The sequence below is a fragment of the Lagopus leucura genome, unplaced genomic scaffold (assembly GCF_019238085.1).
Source record: "Lagopus leucura isolate 7727_CA_CO unplaced genomic scaffold, USGS_WTPT01 Super-Scaffold_100030, whole genome shotgun sequence".
NCBI classification, from domain to species: domain Eukaryota; kingdom Metazoa; phylum Chordata; class Aves; order Galliformes; family Phasianidae; genus Lagopus; species Lagopus leucura.
In genome coordinates, this window is record NW_024962281.1 from 3459212 (window position 1) to 3476117 (window position 16906).

General features: G+C 37.4%; 1 protein-coding gene across 1 annotated transcript in view; it reads left to right on the top strand.

The window, feature by feature from the left end:
• SPOCK1 (SPARC (osteonectin), cwcv and kazal like domains proteoglycan 1) overlaps positions 1–16906 on the top strand; it is a 257009-nt gene that overhangs the window by 77914 nt on the left and 162189 nt on the right. Inside the window, exon 3 of the mRNA XM_042881785.1 lies at positions 7739–7784. Within this exon, the coding sequence (XP_042737719.1) occupies positions 7739–7784 (46 nt within the window). The remainder of the gene's footprint in view (positions 1–7738; positions 7785–16906) is intronic.

Below are 16906 nucleotides of genomic sequence, written 5' to 3' on the forward strand. Positions count from 1 at the left end.
TGATTTTAAATGTAGGTTACTCTCTAGCAGTGGGAGCCCTGATGGGTGCTCAGAAACTGAGTCAAATGTGTTTGTTGTCAGGGGTGGATACGGAGTTATGGTTAAATAGAGGTTTGCATGCACATGCAGCAGGCATCAAGGGGCAACCAAGGAAGCTCTCCAGCACGTGGAACCAATTGTTGAAGGGAATAAGGCCTTACTAATTTATGTAGTCAGTTTCTATTGAGCTTCCCCACAGATTGCCAGGAGATCTGATTGCCTGAGGAAATTGTTTCAGTTGAGATGCTAAATCATCACTACATGACCTCTTATCCTCAGGCCCTGTTAGAAGTCAGCCTGTCTTCCCTCCAGCCGTAGTTCCTCCCTCCCCTTGCTGTTTCTGCAGATAGCCAGATTGGAGACCCTTCACTAAGGTCAGGGAAAGGGAGCTTGGGGCTGGAGAAAGCATTGAACAGGACTCTGCTATGCCTCTAAGATGGCTCTGTGTGGCTGAGGCACTACGTGTAGGGGATATCTATTGTGAATTTGCAACAGAAAGTGCAAATAAATGCTCTACTTCTCGGTCTGGAGTTGTATCTGTGGTAGAGCAAGGGATCTGTGAGGACTCCTGGGTTTTGTCTTTATGGCTTGGAGAATAAGCTGGAATGTCTGCGGGATGTGTAAAAGTGTGAGAAGCTTGATGAAAGTAAGGTTGTTAAAAATTATTTAACTTTAGACAGGGAAAAGAGGCTTTTTAACACATGCTAATGAGAGGAAGAGTTCAGGCAAGAAGTGATAATGTATTTCTAAAGTTAGACTATTACAAGGACCAGCAAAGAATAATCAAACCAAGGCAATGTTTTCAGTTTTAGGTATTTCAGCACAAGCTGGAGCAGACAGTTGGGTGATTGTTCCAACCACCCAAATCCATCAGCTGTGAGTGCTGGCACAGTGCTGTGCTAAAGCAGCAATAGAGCTTCTGGCTCACAGCTGGCCTTCATTCATCCTGCTTGAAGCACAAGCAGAGTAGATGAGCATCTGTTTGCCCTCGTCATTGCAGACATAGCCTTTGGCTTCACTCTTATGGATAAACAAGAGTGATTTTGTTTAAAAAAAGAGATATTTTTAATTCTTACTATATTTGTCTTTTAAAAGAAAGAAACAAAAAAAGGGTAGGAAAGAAAAAAGAGATGAGCAGCTGGAAGATCTCTAGATAAAAGGCCACAAGGTTGAGTTCTAAAAAATCAGTTATTCATGCTGACATTGACTTAATGGTAATTTGTTTGTAAATTATTTTCAACTTTTTTTAATTTCTGAAATTTTGGCCTATGAAAGCTGCTGGCAACATCCTGCAGTAGAACAGGAGTGGTAAATCTTGTTTCCTGATACAGAGTATTAAAAAAAAAATAAAAGTCATATTGATTTAGAAAGAAAAATGTAACTTTTAGGGTCATGCTAATAATCAGAAGCAATTTCTGCACGACTGGTAGCTTAATAAAAATCACATGTGTTGAGAATGAAACATATAAGAGTGTAATATCTGGTCAAGGATCTTTTCTATACTAAGGATTTATTTGGATATGTATTTTTATATTTAATATTGTTATTAATAAATCAATATTAATGTATTTAGCATAATACTTAAGCCCAATGTGATCTCCTTAAACCAGCCTTGCTTTCTTGCTAAAGCATGTAATTTTATTTTTGTTGATGACTTAGCTACAGTACTGTAGAAATGTTCTGACATCCTCAGTCCTTTCACATCATGTGTTAAGGTGTCCAGGCACAGTCTGGGAAGATTTCTTTTGTTTTCACCAGTGTAAACCCCAACACTTCAGGCCTTCCTAGGAAATCTATCAGTAAACTTTTTAGGGCTATTCCTTACCAAGTCAAAATGAAATATCCACTACTATTTCACTAAGAAAAAACAGCCTGATTGGGTGCATTTTCCCAGGAGAGACACAAAAGGAAGAGCTCACAGGCTGCCAGAGGTGTCCTGCTGTGCTTAGGAGTCAGCTCTTGACACTAATGCAGGCTCTGGGCACTAGATGCTGTTGGGCAGTCTTTATTCACTGATGTACTGGGTGGGTCAGATACTTTATCTTCCTCTTAAATAACTAAACGTGTAATAAGCTGACACAAACTATTTGCCTAAAACAGACAATAGGCCTTGGGGAGATGTTTATGATACAGGCTGGGTTGACTTAGCAAGCAGCAGCTGGTGCTTTCACTCTGCTCAGTGTTGGAATGATCTTCTGTACCGCAAGGTAGAGAGGCAGAAAATGCAGCTGCATCTTTCTGGAGCTAATTTTAAAAAAGTAATGAGCTGGTAATTACCACTTTTCCCAGCTGGTCTTTATGAGGGTAAAAGGTTTAATCATAGATGGAGAATGGAAGAGGAAAATACTAAGCAGGCTGCAAAGCAGCGTTAATAAATGTCCCTTCTGGAGATACTTAGAAACATAAGCCCTTGTTGGTTGGGAGGAGCTGGAAATGAAGATTACCTCCACAGGGCTATCTGTCAGAACTTGGGGTTATGGTTTTTTGTACATCAGGTTTCTCTGTCAGGATCCATGATGGTGGTTTCACTTTGGCTGTGCTTCCTTCAGGTCAAGGTGATCTTCCCAGGCCTTGGGCAAGCAAACTGAACTCAGCTCACTCTGAAATATACAAACTGAGGGGGATTTGCTGTGAAGGTTTTTCAGCTGGCATTTCATTTCTACTTGATTTGTAAATATAAGTTTAATTAAAGTGGTAAAATATAAATATTTATGCACCCATTTAGCTAATGTTGGCTTCTATTTATAAACAAGAGCATCTTGTAAGAGGTTCTTTTAGACAAGTGAATAAAGTAAGTATAGTGTGCCTCTGTGTTAAATTAACCGTGCTTCATTAACTCATCCAAAATATCAAGTGTTTGGTAATAACTAAACCAAAAAGTGACAGTGGAAAAGGTTTGGTGGGAATAACACTGGAAATACTTAAGCAAATGATTTCCATACCACCTTTTTTTCCTTTTTACCAATGGGATGCATTAATTTTGCCACATATGTTTGGTCTTTCTTGACGTCATTATATATTTTCTGACTGAAAATAATTATCGCAATATAAAGGAGAAAGAACTCTTAAATTCAGCCAGTTTAAAATGTAACTGGCACCCCAAGGCTGAATTCACCCATATATTCTGTGTCCTTGGATGAAATCGTCATAAAAGTGTGTATAAATCTCTGATGATATCTTTGGGATGTTGTGTAAAGCAATGAGGCCTGACAGCACGGAAGATTTTGTGAGCATTAAAGTGGTGCTTTTTAATACATCCTCTGCATGCTTAGTTTAACGTATGATGATTATCTTGATTTACTTTTTTTGATGGCGTATCAGTTGAATTTGGATGTATTTGACAGCTAAGTACTGAATAATAAAAGAATATTTTTGTCTTGTTAGGAAACAATAATTTATTGCACAAACTACAGTAAAATGGTTTTAAATGACTGAAAAACTTGTTTTATCTCATCTTACGATTGTGCAAATCAAAGTTGGGATAATGTAATAAAGAACCAGATCTGAATCTATCAATCTGTATTTGTTTTCTTACAAATTTTTCATTTCCTATGATTATAACTTATTTCTTTGTTAATTTTTCTGAGAGTCAACTCTTGAAATAGGGCTCTGCAGTGCTAATTGATTAATAGATTCAGAACTGAAAAAACAGCTCCTGTCCCATGTCTTGTGATGGGAATCAGATCAGGGAGTGCCTAAAGCCGACCAGCAACTAATGAGTTATTGTCTGTGTATCAGCTCGGGTTATCTGCATTGCTGCCTCAGGTCAGTGTCTGTCCTAGGCAGCCAGTGGACCAGTAAACTTCTTACAAAGTGGCAGAAAGGCCAAAGGCCTCATCCTGCACGCAGTGGGAGTGAAATAGAACTCAACATTTGCTCACGAATTGGTGGTTGGGACTAGTTTGACAAAAGGTGATGCTATGCTGAGTATTTATCTCTGATGTGAAACTGGGGCCGTCAGGGACACAGGACTTGCAGCAAAGCTCCTTCACTGCACCCTTCAGTTTATCTGTGTCTGTGAGAGGGACGAGAAAATTCTGGAGTTTGTGGTTCACATTTATTTTCAGGTGTCTACAGAGGCCATGCTAATATATCACATTTCTATAAAGCAGGGCTGAGCCAAGGCAGTCAGATCCGGACTGGGTTTGCAATATCAATTCGTCTCTTCTCATGCATGAATTTAGGTGTGCAGAGTCCCTTCAGCTAATTAAAGGATTTATTTAGTCATATGCAGTCACTGAACCATAAGCAAAACCCTCAAAGTGTGAATTCTGTGCAAGGAGAGAGATATTTTGGAATATTTGTTCATCAGAAATACTTGTCAGTTGCTGTTACTTGTACTGAAATGGATCCGTGCCTACTTTTGCCTTCCCATTCCATCGAATAGCCTTTAAAGTCAGCTATAGGGGAAAAAAAATTCTCTCCTATAGCAGGTATGTAACAGATGAATATGAGGGAATACACCTGCTGGTGCTTTTGTCAGCCAAAAGTGCCTTTCTGGGTGTTTTGTAGAAGACAAACATGCTAATAGAGCAGCGTTTGGCTAATAGCACAGCAGCTGCAAACTGAGCCGTGATAGCCAAGGTGGGAAGGGCAGAGAAGAAAGAAAAGGATTTCATGTGAAGGCTGAGGTCGTCTGAAACAAGGGATTTCACACTTTACAGGGTGTTCAGGATAAAATTAGTGAATGTCATATCTTTCTATTGTTTAATTTCTTTCTTTCTTTCTTCTCTCATTTGTAATGCTTGCGTTTTCAGGAAGTTGAGGTAGGTTTCCACTTTTAACTTGTAAATATCAGTATTTTAAAAATATCACAGTGCATATTACACTTTAAACTCCGATTGCCAACTATTAATAGCTCTGAACAGAACCTTATTAATACATGTTACTTATTAATATGTTAATAATGGTTTATTAACATGTTAATATTAAACCAAGAAAGTAGTTTTGTATGTTACAGCAGACGTAAGGTGTTTTAAGCACATTGATACCTCTCCTGGTAGAAAGTTCCAAAACAGATCTTAGTCACATTTTGCATTATGGCTTTTTATTTAATAGCAATGTTAAACTCTTTAATCAAGGTGCTTGCATTTATTATTTCTTATATTTAACAGCATACATATTTAGAGTACCATAAATTGCTATACCATGGCATTTTTCTTCTGTTGAAGCAAAGTACAGTGAAATGATGGTATCCATTTGAGGATGTAGCAGTCTCTCCTGCTAACAAAAGTCCTTTCTATTAAAGGTGGAAAATTCAGCAGTGTCCCAGCCGAAAGACCCGTCTGTGTTTGAAGTCAGAACTTTAGGTGGTGTTTAAATGAGGTGGAGATTTTCTGCTCAGCCATATCTTCAGGGTGAATTTTACCTTTACAGTGCTGTAAACATTCAGCTGCTTTTCTCACTGGTATCAATGCTGAAGCTCTAGTGCCATATTTTCTGATTTCTTGCTGGCACAAATTGTTTTAAAGCGCAGTTGGCCAAATTGCTTTAATGTATGAATCATTATTATTTACTCCTATAAATACTAGTGACTTCTGTATGTATAAAATTTCAAAGATTTTCTCTATTCTCTGTAGTTTTGTGAATTTTTTTCCCCCATATCTTTTCTCATGTGTATCCCAACATTAAAATCCCATAGTTACAGGCATATTCCAAAATAAATTCTGCTTTAATTTTCAAAACAAAGTGCAAAAGGAGAAAAGGAGAAGGAATAGGGTCACAGCAGAGATAGGTGCTTTGTAGGTTGGTTTTTTGGTGTTTTTTTTTTTTTTTTTTTTTTTTTGAGCAAAGTGCTTTTTCTGTAAAATACTTCTTTGAAACTGAAAGTGAGATAAACTTCCTTTCCAAACCTTATTTCAAAACTGGCTCCATATGCCAACAGTAAAAGGAATCTTTCTTGGGATTTGAATTATTCAACAGTTTCTGATGCTGAAAACCAAGCAGCAAAGCAACACCTAGAAGAGAAACTGTAAACAGGGAATTAATAAATAAATGTGTTTCCTGAAAAAAAAAAATGTTCTGCTCAAAAGTCTAACAAAAACATAACCTGATTCAGAAAAGTTATTAATGCTCAGTGAATGTAGCAGAGCATCGTAAGCAATTACAAAGCATTGTATCACAATGGGCTACGAAAAATAATCTTTATTGTTACTGTGCAATATCAACCCAGTCCATGAAGTCAACACAGACGTTGTGCATAAATATACTTTGAGAAAGGAAAACGTATCCTTGTGATAATCATCCTGAATTGCAGCCAGTCCGCTCATTACAGAGGGCATTTCCCATTTCCTGCCCCCAGAGCTGCAGGACAGCAGTCTGCAGTTCTCCAGCTGTGTTTCTGCTTCCCAGCCACAGCCCTCACCAGGGAATGCACTGCCAGAAGGCACAGCATTCAGGAAGGGCATCCTGCTCTGCTTGCAGCAGCTCTGTGGGTTGTTGTGAACCCAGAAAGCAAGACAAAGTGACTTCTAATCTCCAAATTGTTCCAAGCTGGGTTGATAGCTTAGCAAGGGAGCATGTGAAGTTCAGTTAACTGGAGATAAATGGTAAGCAAAGCTCTATGGAAGAAATAATTTAGGTATCTTACTCGCATTGATGGGTTTTCAGTTACCCTCTTGGCAGGAAAAAGAAATCAAAATGTCATTCTAATTGGTAAAGACATCTCTTCAGTGGCAGCCCTCAAGAAATGACTGTAGAACATTGGAAGTATTAAAAAGGAAATAAAGATTAATATGCAGAAAAATATAACGGCGTTATAGAAATGTGCCATGCTTCCTCACTTCAGATACGTTATTCTGTTGTTATCACTTCCTCTTACAGAGGACACAAGTGAGATATACAGAATATGCTGAATACTATGAGTAAAATGGATATTGCAGTTGGGCTTGAGTCCCAGTTCTTCAGAGATGTGGTTGGTGGCACTCTGAAGTGAGTGAAACTCCTTTCAGTAAATATTTGCTCAGTACATAGAGTGCAAATTAATCAGGCACACAGAAGGGCCTGTAAAAGACTGGAAGAAAAACCCTTGTTTGCAACAATAACCATTTGACCGATAGCCCCAGAGTTCCTACCTTCTTGGTTTTACAGTACAGTCTGAATTATGTAAAACAGAACCCTAAGACTCACTGTGCAATCATATCTTTACATGTGATTTAAGGAGTCCTAAGAGATAAAATTTACAAAAGCATTCACTGCAAATGTTCCTGGATGTTACTGTAATTAAAGTGTAGTGCTCCTGATATCACTGCTGTATATCTGAACGTTCACAGTGGTGAGATTTACGTCTGTCCAAATGAATATGTGCATTTCAGAATCTTCTGTGCTGGTCTTTTACTACACTGTCTTGGCATGCATCACGTCACATTATCTTTATTATCAAAAGTCGCTGGCTGATATGAAATAACAGAGTTGTCAGGAAGCATGTAATTAAGGCCATATTTTGAAAAATAGTTGGAAGATTTGATGTACTGAATGCAGAGGAGTTTTTATTCTTTAATTTCTAGCTTGCATTTACTACACTTTAGAGCATAACCTATTGATAGTTTCATCTGATTTGGGCTGAGTACATTATAACCAAAAGATGAGCTGAGCTGATTCGTTCGTAATTTGGTTATGTAAAATTGCACTGAAAAACTAATTTATATATTTCCTGATTTTGCTTTTTTTTTTCCTCTTTTTTTTTCTTCTCTCCATTTAGGATGATTATGTCAGAAACTGGAATCCAAACAAGCCTTTTGATCAAGGTAAAGTCAGTATTTTGTGGTTGTCTTCTGTCATTTTTTTATATCCCCATATACTTTATGTTTTTCTTGTTCCTTCTGTCCCATGCATTTGTGAAGAGCTATATTCATCCTTACATCTCACTCCCAATTTAGTCACAGCTTGAGGTGTTTTATATATTAGGGTTTGACTCATCTCTATTTTTTAGCTATGTTTTTAAATTCACATCCATTCCAGCTTATTTTCAGTGATTATACATATGATACTTATGATACAGATGATATTTATATACTTAGGTTCTCTGTAACCATGAATCTCTGTCAAAAATGCAATATGAAACAGGTATCCTCACATAACTATTCTTTCATGTTAAAAACTTGTTAAGCAAATGTCATAAATGTAATTACTGCATTTCCTAACACTCAAGAGGACACTTCTTTTAAGCCTGTTGTAATGTGTGAATAGAGCTGATTTTCAAAAGAGAAGAGAATGGTTCAGAATCTGCCAATGACATTTAGCACTCTCTTTGTCATGATGAGTTGGTAAGTTATAGCAGTGCTTCAGCAATTTCCAGACTAGCCAACAAAAGAAATCAAAAATATTCTAATTGCTGTGTCCAGGGTAGCATTGAAACAACAGCTGTGCCAGGAAGAACTACTTTAACTTGCAGTTTAAATGATATTTCAGGTAACTTCATGCTGACTGTTCTCTGCTAGCAACAAGCTGTTCAGTGTGGTAAAAGACATTCATTCTAAATATCGTAGATTGACATGATTGAAATGCTAGTAGCCCTGATGCTGCTGGACATGGTGGATTGTATTGGATGGTTCACATCCACGTAAAAAAATAAACAGACAACAGCAAAACAAACCTGTGCACAAAGAAATCCAGCAGTTCATCCTCTTGTAGCTGGATACAGAAGTAGTGCAAGCTAATAGCATGCAGTGATTTTGTTCTTTTAATCAGTGTTATTTTAACTTGGCTATTTGTTATGAATGTCACGTTTCTGTAACACTGGTTATAGTTCTGTACTGGAGCCCCTTCAGACAGTTGAATAGGAAACTTTGTGACTTGTGTATTTCAGTAGTTCATAGAGCTTTCTGGTGAGGTGATTTGTGGTTATTTTTTGTTTGCCTTTCCAGGACAAATGTTAACATTTGAACAGTTTCTTTTGGTCTGGTAAAACCAATTAACACCTGTTTGATTTATGGAAGATGACAGCATGCTGTATGAAGTGCAGAGTCATTCACTTCTCTGCCTTTTGACAGTTGCTCGTTTTTCCTGCTTGTGATGTTCAGTGAAGTTTCCATAATGTGGTTGAGTACCTGAGAACACTTATGACATGAGGATATTACTGTAAGAACACAGGTGGATGGTAGGCTTTTTCCCAGTCCTTAAGACATTTTTAGGATCCTGCATTTCTTTAGCTAGCCTTCATGCAGTATTGAACATTGTGCCTCTAATAACTCCAGTGTTCTAGAATTTTCTTCAAAACATTATACTCTGTTAGCCTATAACTTTATCCATCTATAGGGCTGTGGAATTTATAGTGTTGTTTTGCTATTTTTTTTTTATTTTTACTAGATGTTATCCTGAAGCCATTTCAAAAGCAGTGATAATATATACAGCAACTACAATGCAAATGAATTTCAGTGATGTAGATCCCTTACGTAGTTCTCTCTCTCTTGGATACTGGTTTCAAAGTTGGGTGACATTGAAATGGAGCACAAGGCTTCCATATATATCTTCAAATTTATTCGTATGTATAGTTGATGTGATTTTATATTCAGGACAGATACTCCTGCAAGCAAATTGCTTTGGCAAATTATTGAGCAGGCAAGTAGTTTTTTGTTTAAAAATAAAAATGAAAAAGAAAGGCTATGAAAAAAAGAAAGAAAAAAAGAAAAAAAGAGAAAAAGCACCTTAAGCCCCACGCAGAATGGGAGGAAATTGCAAATCAAATAGTAAAACAGAACCACAAGTTATCTTAAAGCAATATTTACACCTCTGGAAATTAAGAAGTATGAAATTTTACTTGTAAATCATACCACAGTGAGATGAAAACAGGAATCAACAAAGGAAGAAACGGAACAAATGAATGAAAGAGTAACTAAATGAATGGTAGACCGCTGGAGCAGATGAAACCGTAATGCTTTCTTTATCTGCTTTCAATTTGAGCATCAGCAGTCATTTATTTCACAAACTAGACATAAAAGGGAGCAGCTTTGTCAACCAGACTTGAATCTGTAAAATTGCTGAAATGCTTAGGAAGGAAATATCCATTGGAGTCTCTGAGGGCACACAGTTACTTTTGAAAAATTAACTTTCCATGTATTTCTATATTCCATGCAATGTATTATGTCCACATAGCTCCCAGGAATATTACTGGGGACATACACACATTAGAGCTGAAGAGCACTGATACTCTGTCTTTACGGAAATGGAACTTCAGTTTCAAAGGAAAGGGGAAGATGATGTTTTTGTCAAGGTATATATCCACAGAGAGATTTTCAAAGGCATTAGAGGGATTTAGGATTACAAATCCTATTGACTTTGAATGGAACTTATGCTCCCACCACTTTCAGAGTTCTTATGACCTTCTGTATTCCCAAGAGGTAAAAAACAAAAAGGTAAATCCTGGCAAAATATTGCAAAGAGATTTTGAACTGACATGCTCTAAAACTGTCTTGTTCATTGTGTTACTGAGATTTCTGACTCTGGGCAAAAACACAAATCATTTTAGAGTCTGAAATCACAGACGAATACCTTGAAGCGATACAAACAATTGTACATCTGATAAAGATTCCTGTCTCTTTACGAAGAAATGGATCATTACTCTTTCAGTGTAAAATCTCTCCCAGACTATGGATAGCCTGTCTTCAGAAAGCAGAGTGCAGTCAAGGCAGTGCTGTCTGAGCATGATACTTTGCCTTGCACAGATATTCCTGCTTTGCTTTTGTCTCATTTAAATCTTACAAACAGATTTTATTTGTCCAGAGATCATTCTTTTTGACACAGAGGCCACTGCTTCTCTTGGCCCTGGTAACATTCACCCTGGCAAGAATGTTAAAATAGCCAGGGATACCTTTCTAGGGATTCTAGAAATCTCTCTAGATCTGAGGTGGATCCAGGTGCTGACAAGACTAATCCAATCCTCAACATACGTACCAACATAAGGAACCATACACTTGTATGGGAGCTGCTGAATCACAGCCTGAACCTCTGATTGATCACCTGAGGTGAGCAGTGAATCAGACACAGAGCACAGGTGAAGGCAATTCATCTGTGCTGCTGGAAGGGGTGAAGCCTGGCTGCACTTCTCCTAGACCCATTCAAGAGCTGACTGCCAGTGGGAAAGGATCTCTTCTGGAGATCCCCTTGTTTGGAGTTTCATAGTGAGCCCAGGGTATGGGTAAGCATTCTATCTGTTCTGTTTTGGTACAATAACCAAACTAGCCAAACTCTCTGGTGTATTTCATAACTATAACATCTGTACATTCATTGATTATGCAACACTATGTGTATACGTGGATATACTGTGTTTATGTAGACAGCACACCATTTAAATAGGAAGTACTTAGAAAATTTCCTGTATTTAGTCTTTTCTTCTCCATCCTCCCTGCTCTGATGTTATTTTTTGCGTTGGGTGTTAATGCCATCTAAGCTCTTCTGTGAGATTGAAAACCTGTTTTTGTGTGTGTATTCTTTGGGGTTCTTTTATTTCTTTTATCCCAAGATTGTGTGCAGATCTTGTGGTACAGAATTCTAGCTCTGTGCTCAGCAGCAGGTCTGTGTCCTGCACACGATGGTTCTTGAGAGATATTCAAAAGGCAGAATTTCAGGTCATGACAAAAAGGTGGTTCTTAAAATGACTGGAGAGAGAAAAAACTCCTCTGGTGAGTGAAGGAAAACAGCCTGCTGCTTCTCTCCTGGGCTGTATAGGCTATGAGTGTCACCTCACTTGGCTAAAGCTAAAGCTAACTTACATCAACGCCACTCCTTGGAACAGGTCTCCAGTATTTTCACATTGAAAATATATTTCTAGATTCTAAATTCATGTTTTAAAATCATGTGGAAACCAAACAGTGGAATCATTGTGAAGGCTGTAGATGGTTAGTTACCTGCTAGAAGTGATCTGTTAAAGGCAGCCAGGTGATACAAAATATGTTGAACAGCTTTAAAAATAAACTATAGACAGAAGTCTTGAAAGTCAGCAGTTCTACTTCTAGGCTTGTACTTCATTTGCATCTTTTGAAGAAGAGCGAGCTGGGACCAACCAATGTGATATTCCTTTCTAAAATTAAAAGCTTTCTTTATTCAGCAGATTGAGGTACTTAATTATGCATTTGAAAGCAATACACTGCAGTCTAGCTGTCTTCTCTCTGTTTGTAATGCAAAGAGATGTCTGCATCTATGTCTCAAGGAAAAAAAAAACCTTGTTTTGGAAGAAAGTATACATGGCTTTCACTGAAACAAGCCCTAGAGAGTTGCACAAGGTCCTTTTGCATAACATGCCTTCTCAAGGGAATTCAACTTCTGTGCTTTAGCTGCATATAGACAGTACCTGAGTAATCAGAATTTATTTTTAGCATTGCTACTGGCTCAGATTTGTATTCATCTTGAAACTAGGAGAAACCAGTACAAAGGTGAGTGTCTTACTGACCAAGCCAAGCTAACAAGGTATTTGAGCTGCAGAAGAAAGAAGAGCGGATAGCCTGAAAATGATTGGTAGTCATTAATATTGAACTCAATTCTGTCAGTGCTGCTGAAGACAGAAAGCAGGAGACTGGAAGGGGCAAGTTAGTCATGGTTTTTAAAATATGAATCAAAGGATTGTGTGGGGAGTTTTTGTTGGTTTCTTCTATTTTTTTTTTATTTTTTTTTTTAATTTTTGACAAGGTCATTTCAGAGTTCTTAAGAAGCTTGACAGCTGAGTTGACGTATTTTCCTAGGCTCCATTGATTTTGAGGGAAGAAAAGATGGAATCAGGGAAAAAGTTTAGCGTAGTGCCCTCAAGTCAGAGATTCTGGTACAGAAATGAAGTGTCTGATATTCTTCAGCTAAACAGACTCACCACAAAGTTAATCTGTTGAAAACTTCATGTGTTGTTGTAAGTGAAAACTGTTAAGTAAATGTTTTGTTACACATTTCTGCTAAAAGCCACGTCTCAACAGTTTTATTAAATGCTTTGATAAACAAATAAATGCTATTAATTTTTCTGGTAAGATGCATAAGTAAAGAGTACATTACGTTGGGTTTAATGTTGTACAACTGGGGACAAATTTACCAGCCATATGGCTTTCTTATTTCGTGAAGCATGTTTGCCCTAAAGATAGGAACGATGGAAAAGATGGGATGCACTTTGTAGTACAGATCCATAAGCTGTGAATCCAAAACATTTAAGCTATGATTAACAACAAAGCACACTTGGAGAGGGAAAAAAACATGATTCTGTTGAACTATTTTCCCCCAAATATGCACCAAGAACTCTAGAATTGTCTGTTCAGTTTAGTGCAGGTGTCACGCTTTCCATTTTCATGGTGACACTGTTATATCATTGCAGTGTATTGAGCTGGCTAGATTCCTACTCTTAATCTTGCCTCGTTCACTGACTTAAAGAGATTGGCTAGAGCATGGTGCCATTTTACCCATCACTACTGACAGAAATCCCAATGTTCCAAGCTGCTGGACTTCCCCGGAAAAGAAACCCCCCCATCAGAAATAGTCTCTGTGTTCCCCAAGCTATCTTTATTTTCGATGTCTTTATTCCCAATCCTTTTCCCTAAGATCTGAGAAGCCCTGCAGCCTTTTCTCTCATTTCAGGGCTTTCTCTTTGGACATCATCTGTCTGTGGTGGGAAAAAAAAAATCCAAAATCCCTATTCTACTGTAGTGTAAAAATCCTTATCTGCCTCAACAGGGTTTGCCTATGACTGACTCTGATGTCAAACATGCACATGTAGACTTGACTATCATTAATAACTACAAGCACGAAGTCTTTATCACTTCAAAAAGAATTCCCCTTTTGAGCACTAATGAAAGGCTGAACTGGCAAAATACCTCACTTTTAAAGAGGAAACTCTGCTTTTCAGTAGGTTGTGGCCTCCAGTGTAGTATAACCTATGACTTTCACAGTTCAGTAGCCCAATGGAAGTGAATTTGTTGAATGCAGAACTTTATTTTTAGAGACAGATGTATTGCTATTCATGTTTCCACTCCTTCTGCATTGAATTGTACAGAATTCTTTCTAGTATCTGACTGGCAAGTCCAGGCTCCAGAAACCCTCCAGCTTCCTGCAGCTGGGCACAATAAAGTTTGCCTAAAATTCATAAGCCTTCCAAAAGCAAAAAGACAATAATGGTAAGCCTGTGATGCTGGATGAAAATCATAGAACCTACAATTACTTTTGAACATGTAATTTTCTTTTAGCCCTGTTAAGATGTTCTTTCAGAAAAGCCTGAATAAATCCCTTTCAGAGAGTTTAGTACTGTACATATCTCTAGCACAAATATATGTTAGCTTTATAATAAATGTTTTCCATTACTGTGCCTCAGATGGCACATTTCAACTGAATAACTTATTTTGCAATTTATTTTTTGACTATATTTGAATTAGTTTTAGAAGCTTATTCATAGGACAACTGCACATGAATTATGCTTGTAAATCTTCAGTAAATCACTAGAATTTTAAAATATGCTAACTGAATCAACTGAATACAATAGCTGAGATACTGCATATGAAATATATTCTCTCAGATGTATTTCAAGCAAATTTGGCTGCTTATATCCTCCAAGCAGATGCACATCTTCATGTGATAGAAGTGTAATATTAAATTTCCTACAAGCTTATAAGCAACCCATTTTTTTCATTAAATATAGCATCAAAAGTGATGGGGAGAGGATCCCCATCTGTATAGTATTATAGCTGATGTGCTTTGAACTCAGTGATCAATAGGTTGCTTGTCTAGAATTTTATTAGCACTTTGGGAACACTTGTTAGTTTGGTCAGTAATGGTGCTGACTTTCTATTAAAATCTCTTACTTCACTCCCTGTGAAGCAGGTAATTTTTTTCAAAAGGGAATTTGTGCTTCCTCCTCATGCTTATTTTGGTCCTATTGAAGTAAGTGCATCTTTGGGTATATCTTATGGCCCAGCCCTGCTCTCACTGACGTCACTTCGTAAACAGCAGTCCCCTCCTTTTGCTGCACTTTAAAGAATAGGAATTCATTCTTTGAACATATTTGAATATTTTAAAATGAACTGCTTGGAAAAAATGCAGGCCTGCAAAGCTTAATTGCTGCAAGGGAGAGGCCCTCCCACAAAGTGTCATTCAAAGCAGTCGCTTGGGTTTGTATTCTGGTCGTGCCTTGTTCAGTCTCCTGCTTTGATATTATTTGGCTTAAATCTATTGCTCTGCCATCCCATATGCAAAGGTAATTTGCACAGTACTTAAACGCGTTCATACAGTTGTGAGTTAATAGTAATTTGATTCTAATCCAAAAGAGACAGTCCTGGAGGGAGAAAAGGTAGGAGGCAGACAATGGGCATTAAAGGATGAAATTAGAACTTTTTAGGAAGACAACATCCAAGTAAAATAAGTGGCTTCACGATCGGATTTCCATAAACAGAGTTTGAAAGGAATACATTTGAGGGGAGTAATTGTTAGGGTAATTGACATTTCCTTACTGTAAGGGGAACAAAAGCAAACTACCTAAATACCAAGGATTTGGTTAATGACAAGGTTCTTAGTGTCTTCAGTGGCAAGATGTTGTCTACAGAAAGTGAAACTGGGTTGAACTCTTAAAGGAACAAAAGCTATAGCACAAAACACAGAAAACCAGGTTCAAAATGAGATGTTTGGGAAATGATTTAAGATTAACAATCATCTATGAGTGCATTAGAAAGTAGAGAAAAATCAAGCTAATGATTTGCAGCTCAAAGGGAGGAGAAGCCTATCTGAAGGCAGTGCTGGGAAAGGAGAAATGTTACTTGTCTTTGCTTTACCTTTAACTTAAAAGGTCAGCTGCAATCAGATGAGTATCGCAATTAATATCCTCTGCTGAAGTTTAAGACTACGGATTAGGGAAAGAATAGGCTTGAATAAATTAGATGTCTGCAAATCAGTTGGGATTGATCTAAGGGTTAAGTGAATTGTCTGAAAGAATTTTAGAAGTACTAAAAGTTATCTTTGAAAACATGTAATTGTGGAAGCCCCAGAACACACCAGTAACATACCTATTTTTCAATGGGAGAAAGGGAAAATAATGAAAATCTCATGACTTGATACTGAAATCCTGGGGGGGAAAAAAAAAAGCCAAAGTAAATATTAAAGCAAATGCTTGTTAACATCAAGAAGATAAGGGGATGAATAAAGCTGGTGTGAATGTCAAACAAAATCTATTACTCTTCCTGTGACATTTACAGGCCTTGAGACACAAGGATAAACTTGCATTGTTGTGTATCTTGACTTTAATAAGGCTTTTGGCATTGGCTTACATTAATGTCTTATAAGCAAGCTTAAGAAGAATTTTCTGAAAGAAATAATTGTGTGGTGAGTACCAAGGCAGTTGGAAAGCTACATTCTGGTTTAGTTTTCAGTGTTCTGTGTTAGGCTGGAAGGATGAATTGAGTACAGTGATCTATTGTGGGTCCAGTATTACTCACCTCTTTCATTAAATTGCAGATGTTGAAATTAGTATTCTTATTAAATTTAGACATGTAGCCAAGCTGGGAGAAGCTATGCACATACTAAATAAAATTTAGAATGGCCTTAAGACGTTAAATAAATGGTCTGAAAACAAAGGATGAAGTGCAGTCAGGACAGATGCAAAGTTCTAAGCAGGGTAAGAATAACCAACTGCACAAAAATTAGATGAATAATAATTGGACAGTCATAAAATCTAACTGATAGCCATAAAAAAAAAAGATTGTGGATTATGCTGGGTTATAATTTGGCTATTAGTCAACAGGGTTGTTCTGTTGCAAAGGAAGTAAATGTTGCATTGGCAGTGAAACTAGGAGTAATTGCTTAGCTCTAGCATGCACCAGTAAGACTTTGGCTGGAATGCGTTGTCTGGATTTGGGTACCAGTCTTCTAGAATACAATGAATCAAATGGAAAGTACCCAGAGAAAAGTAATCAATGAT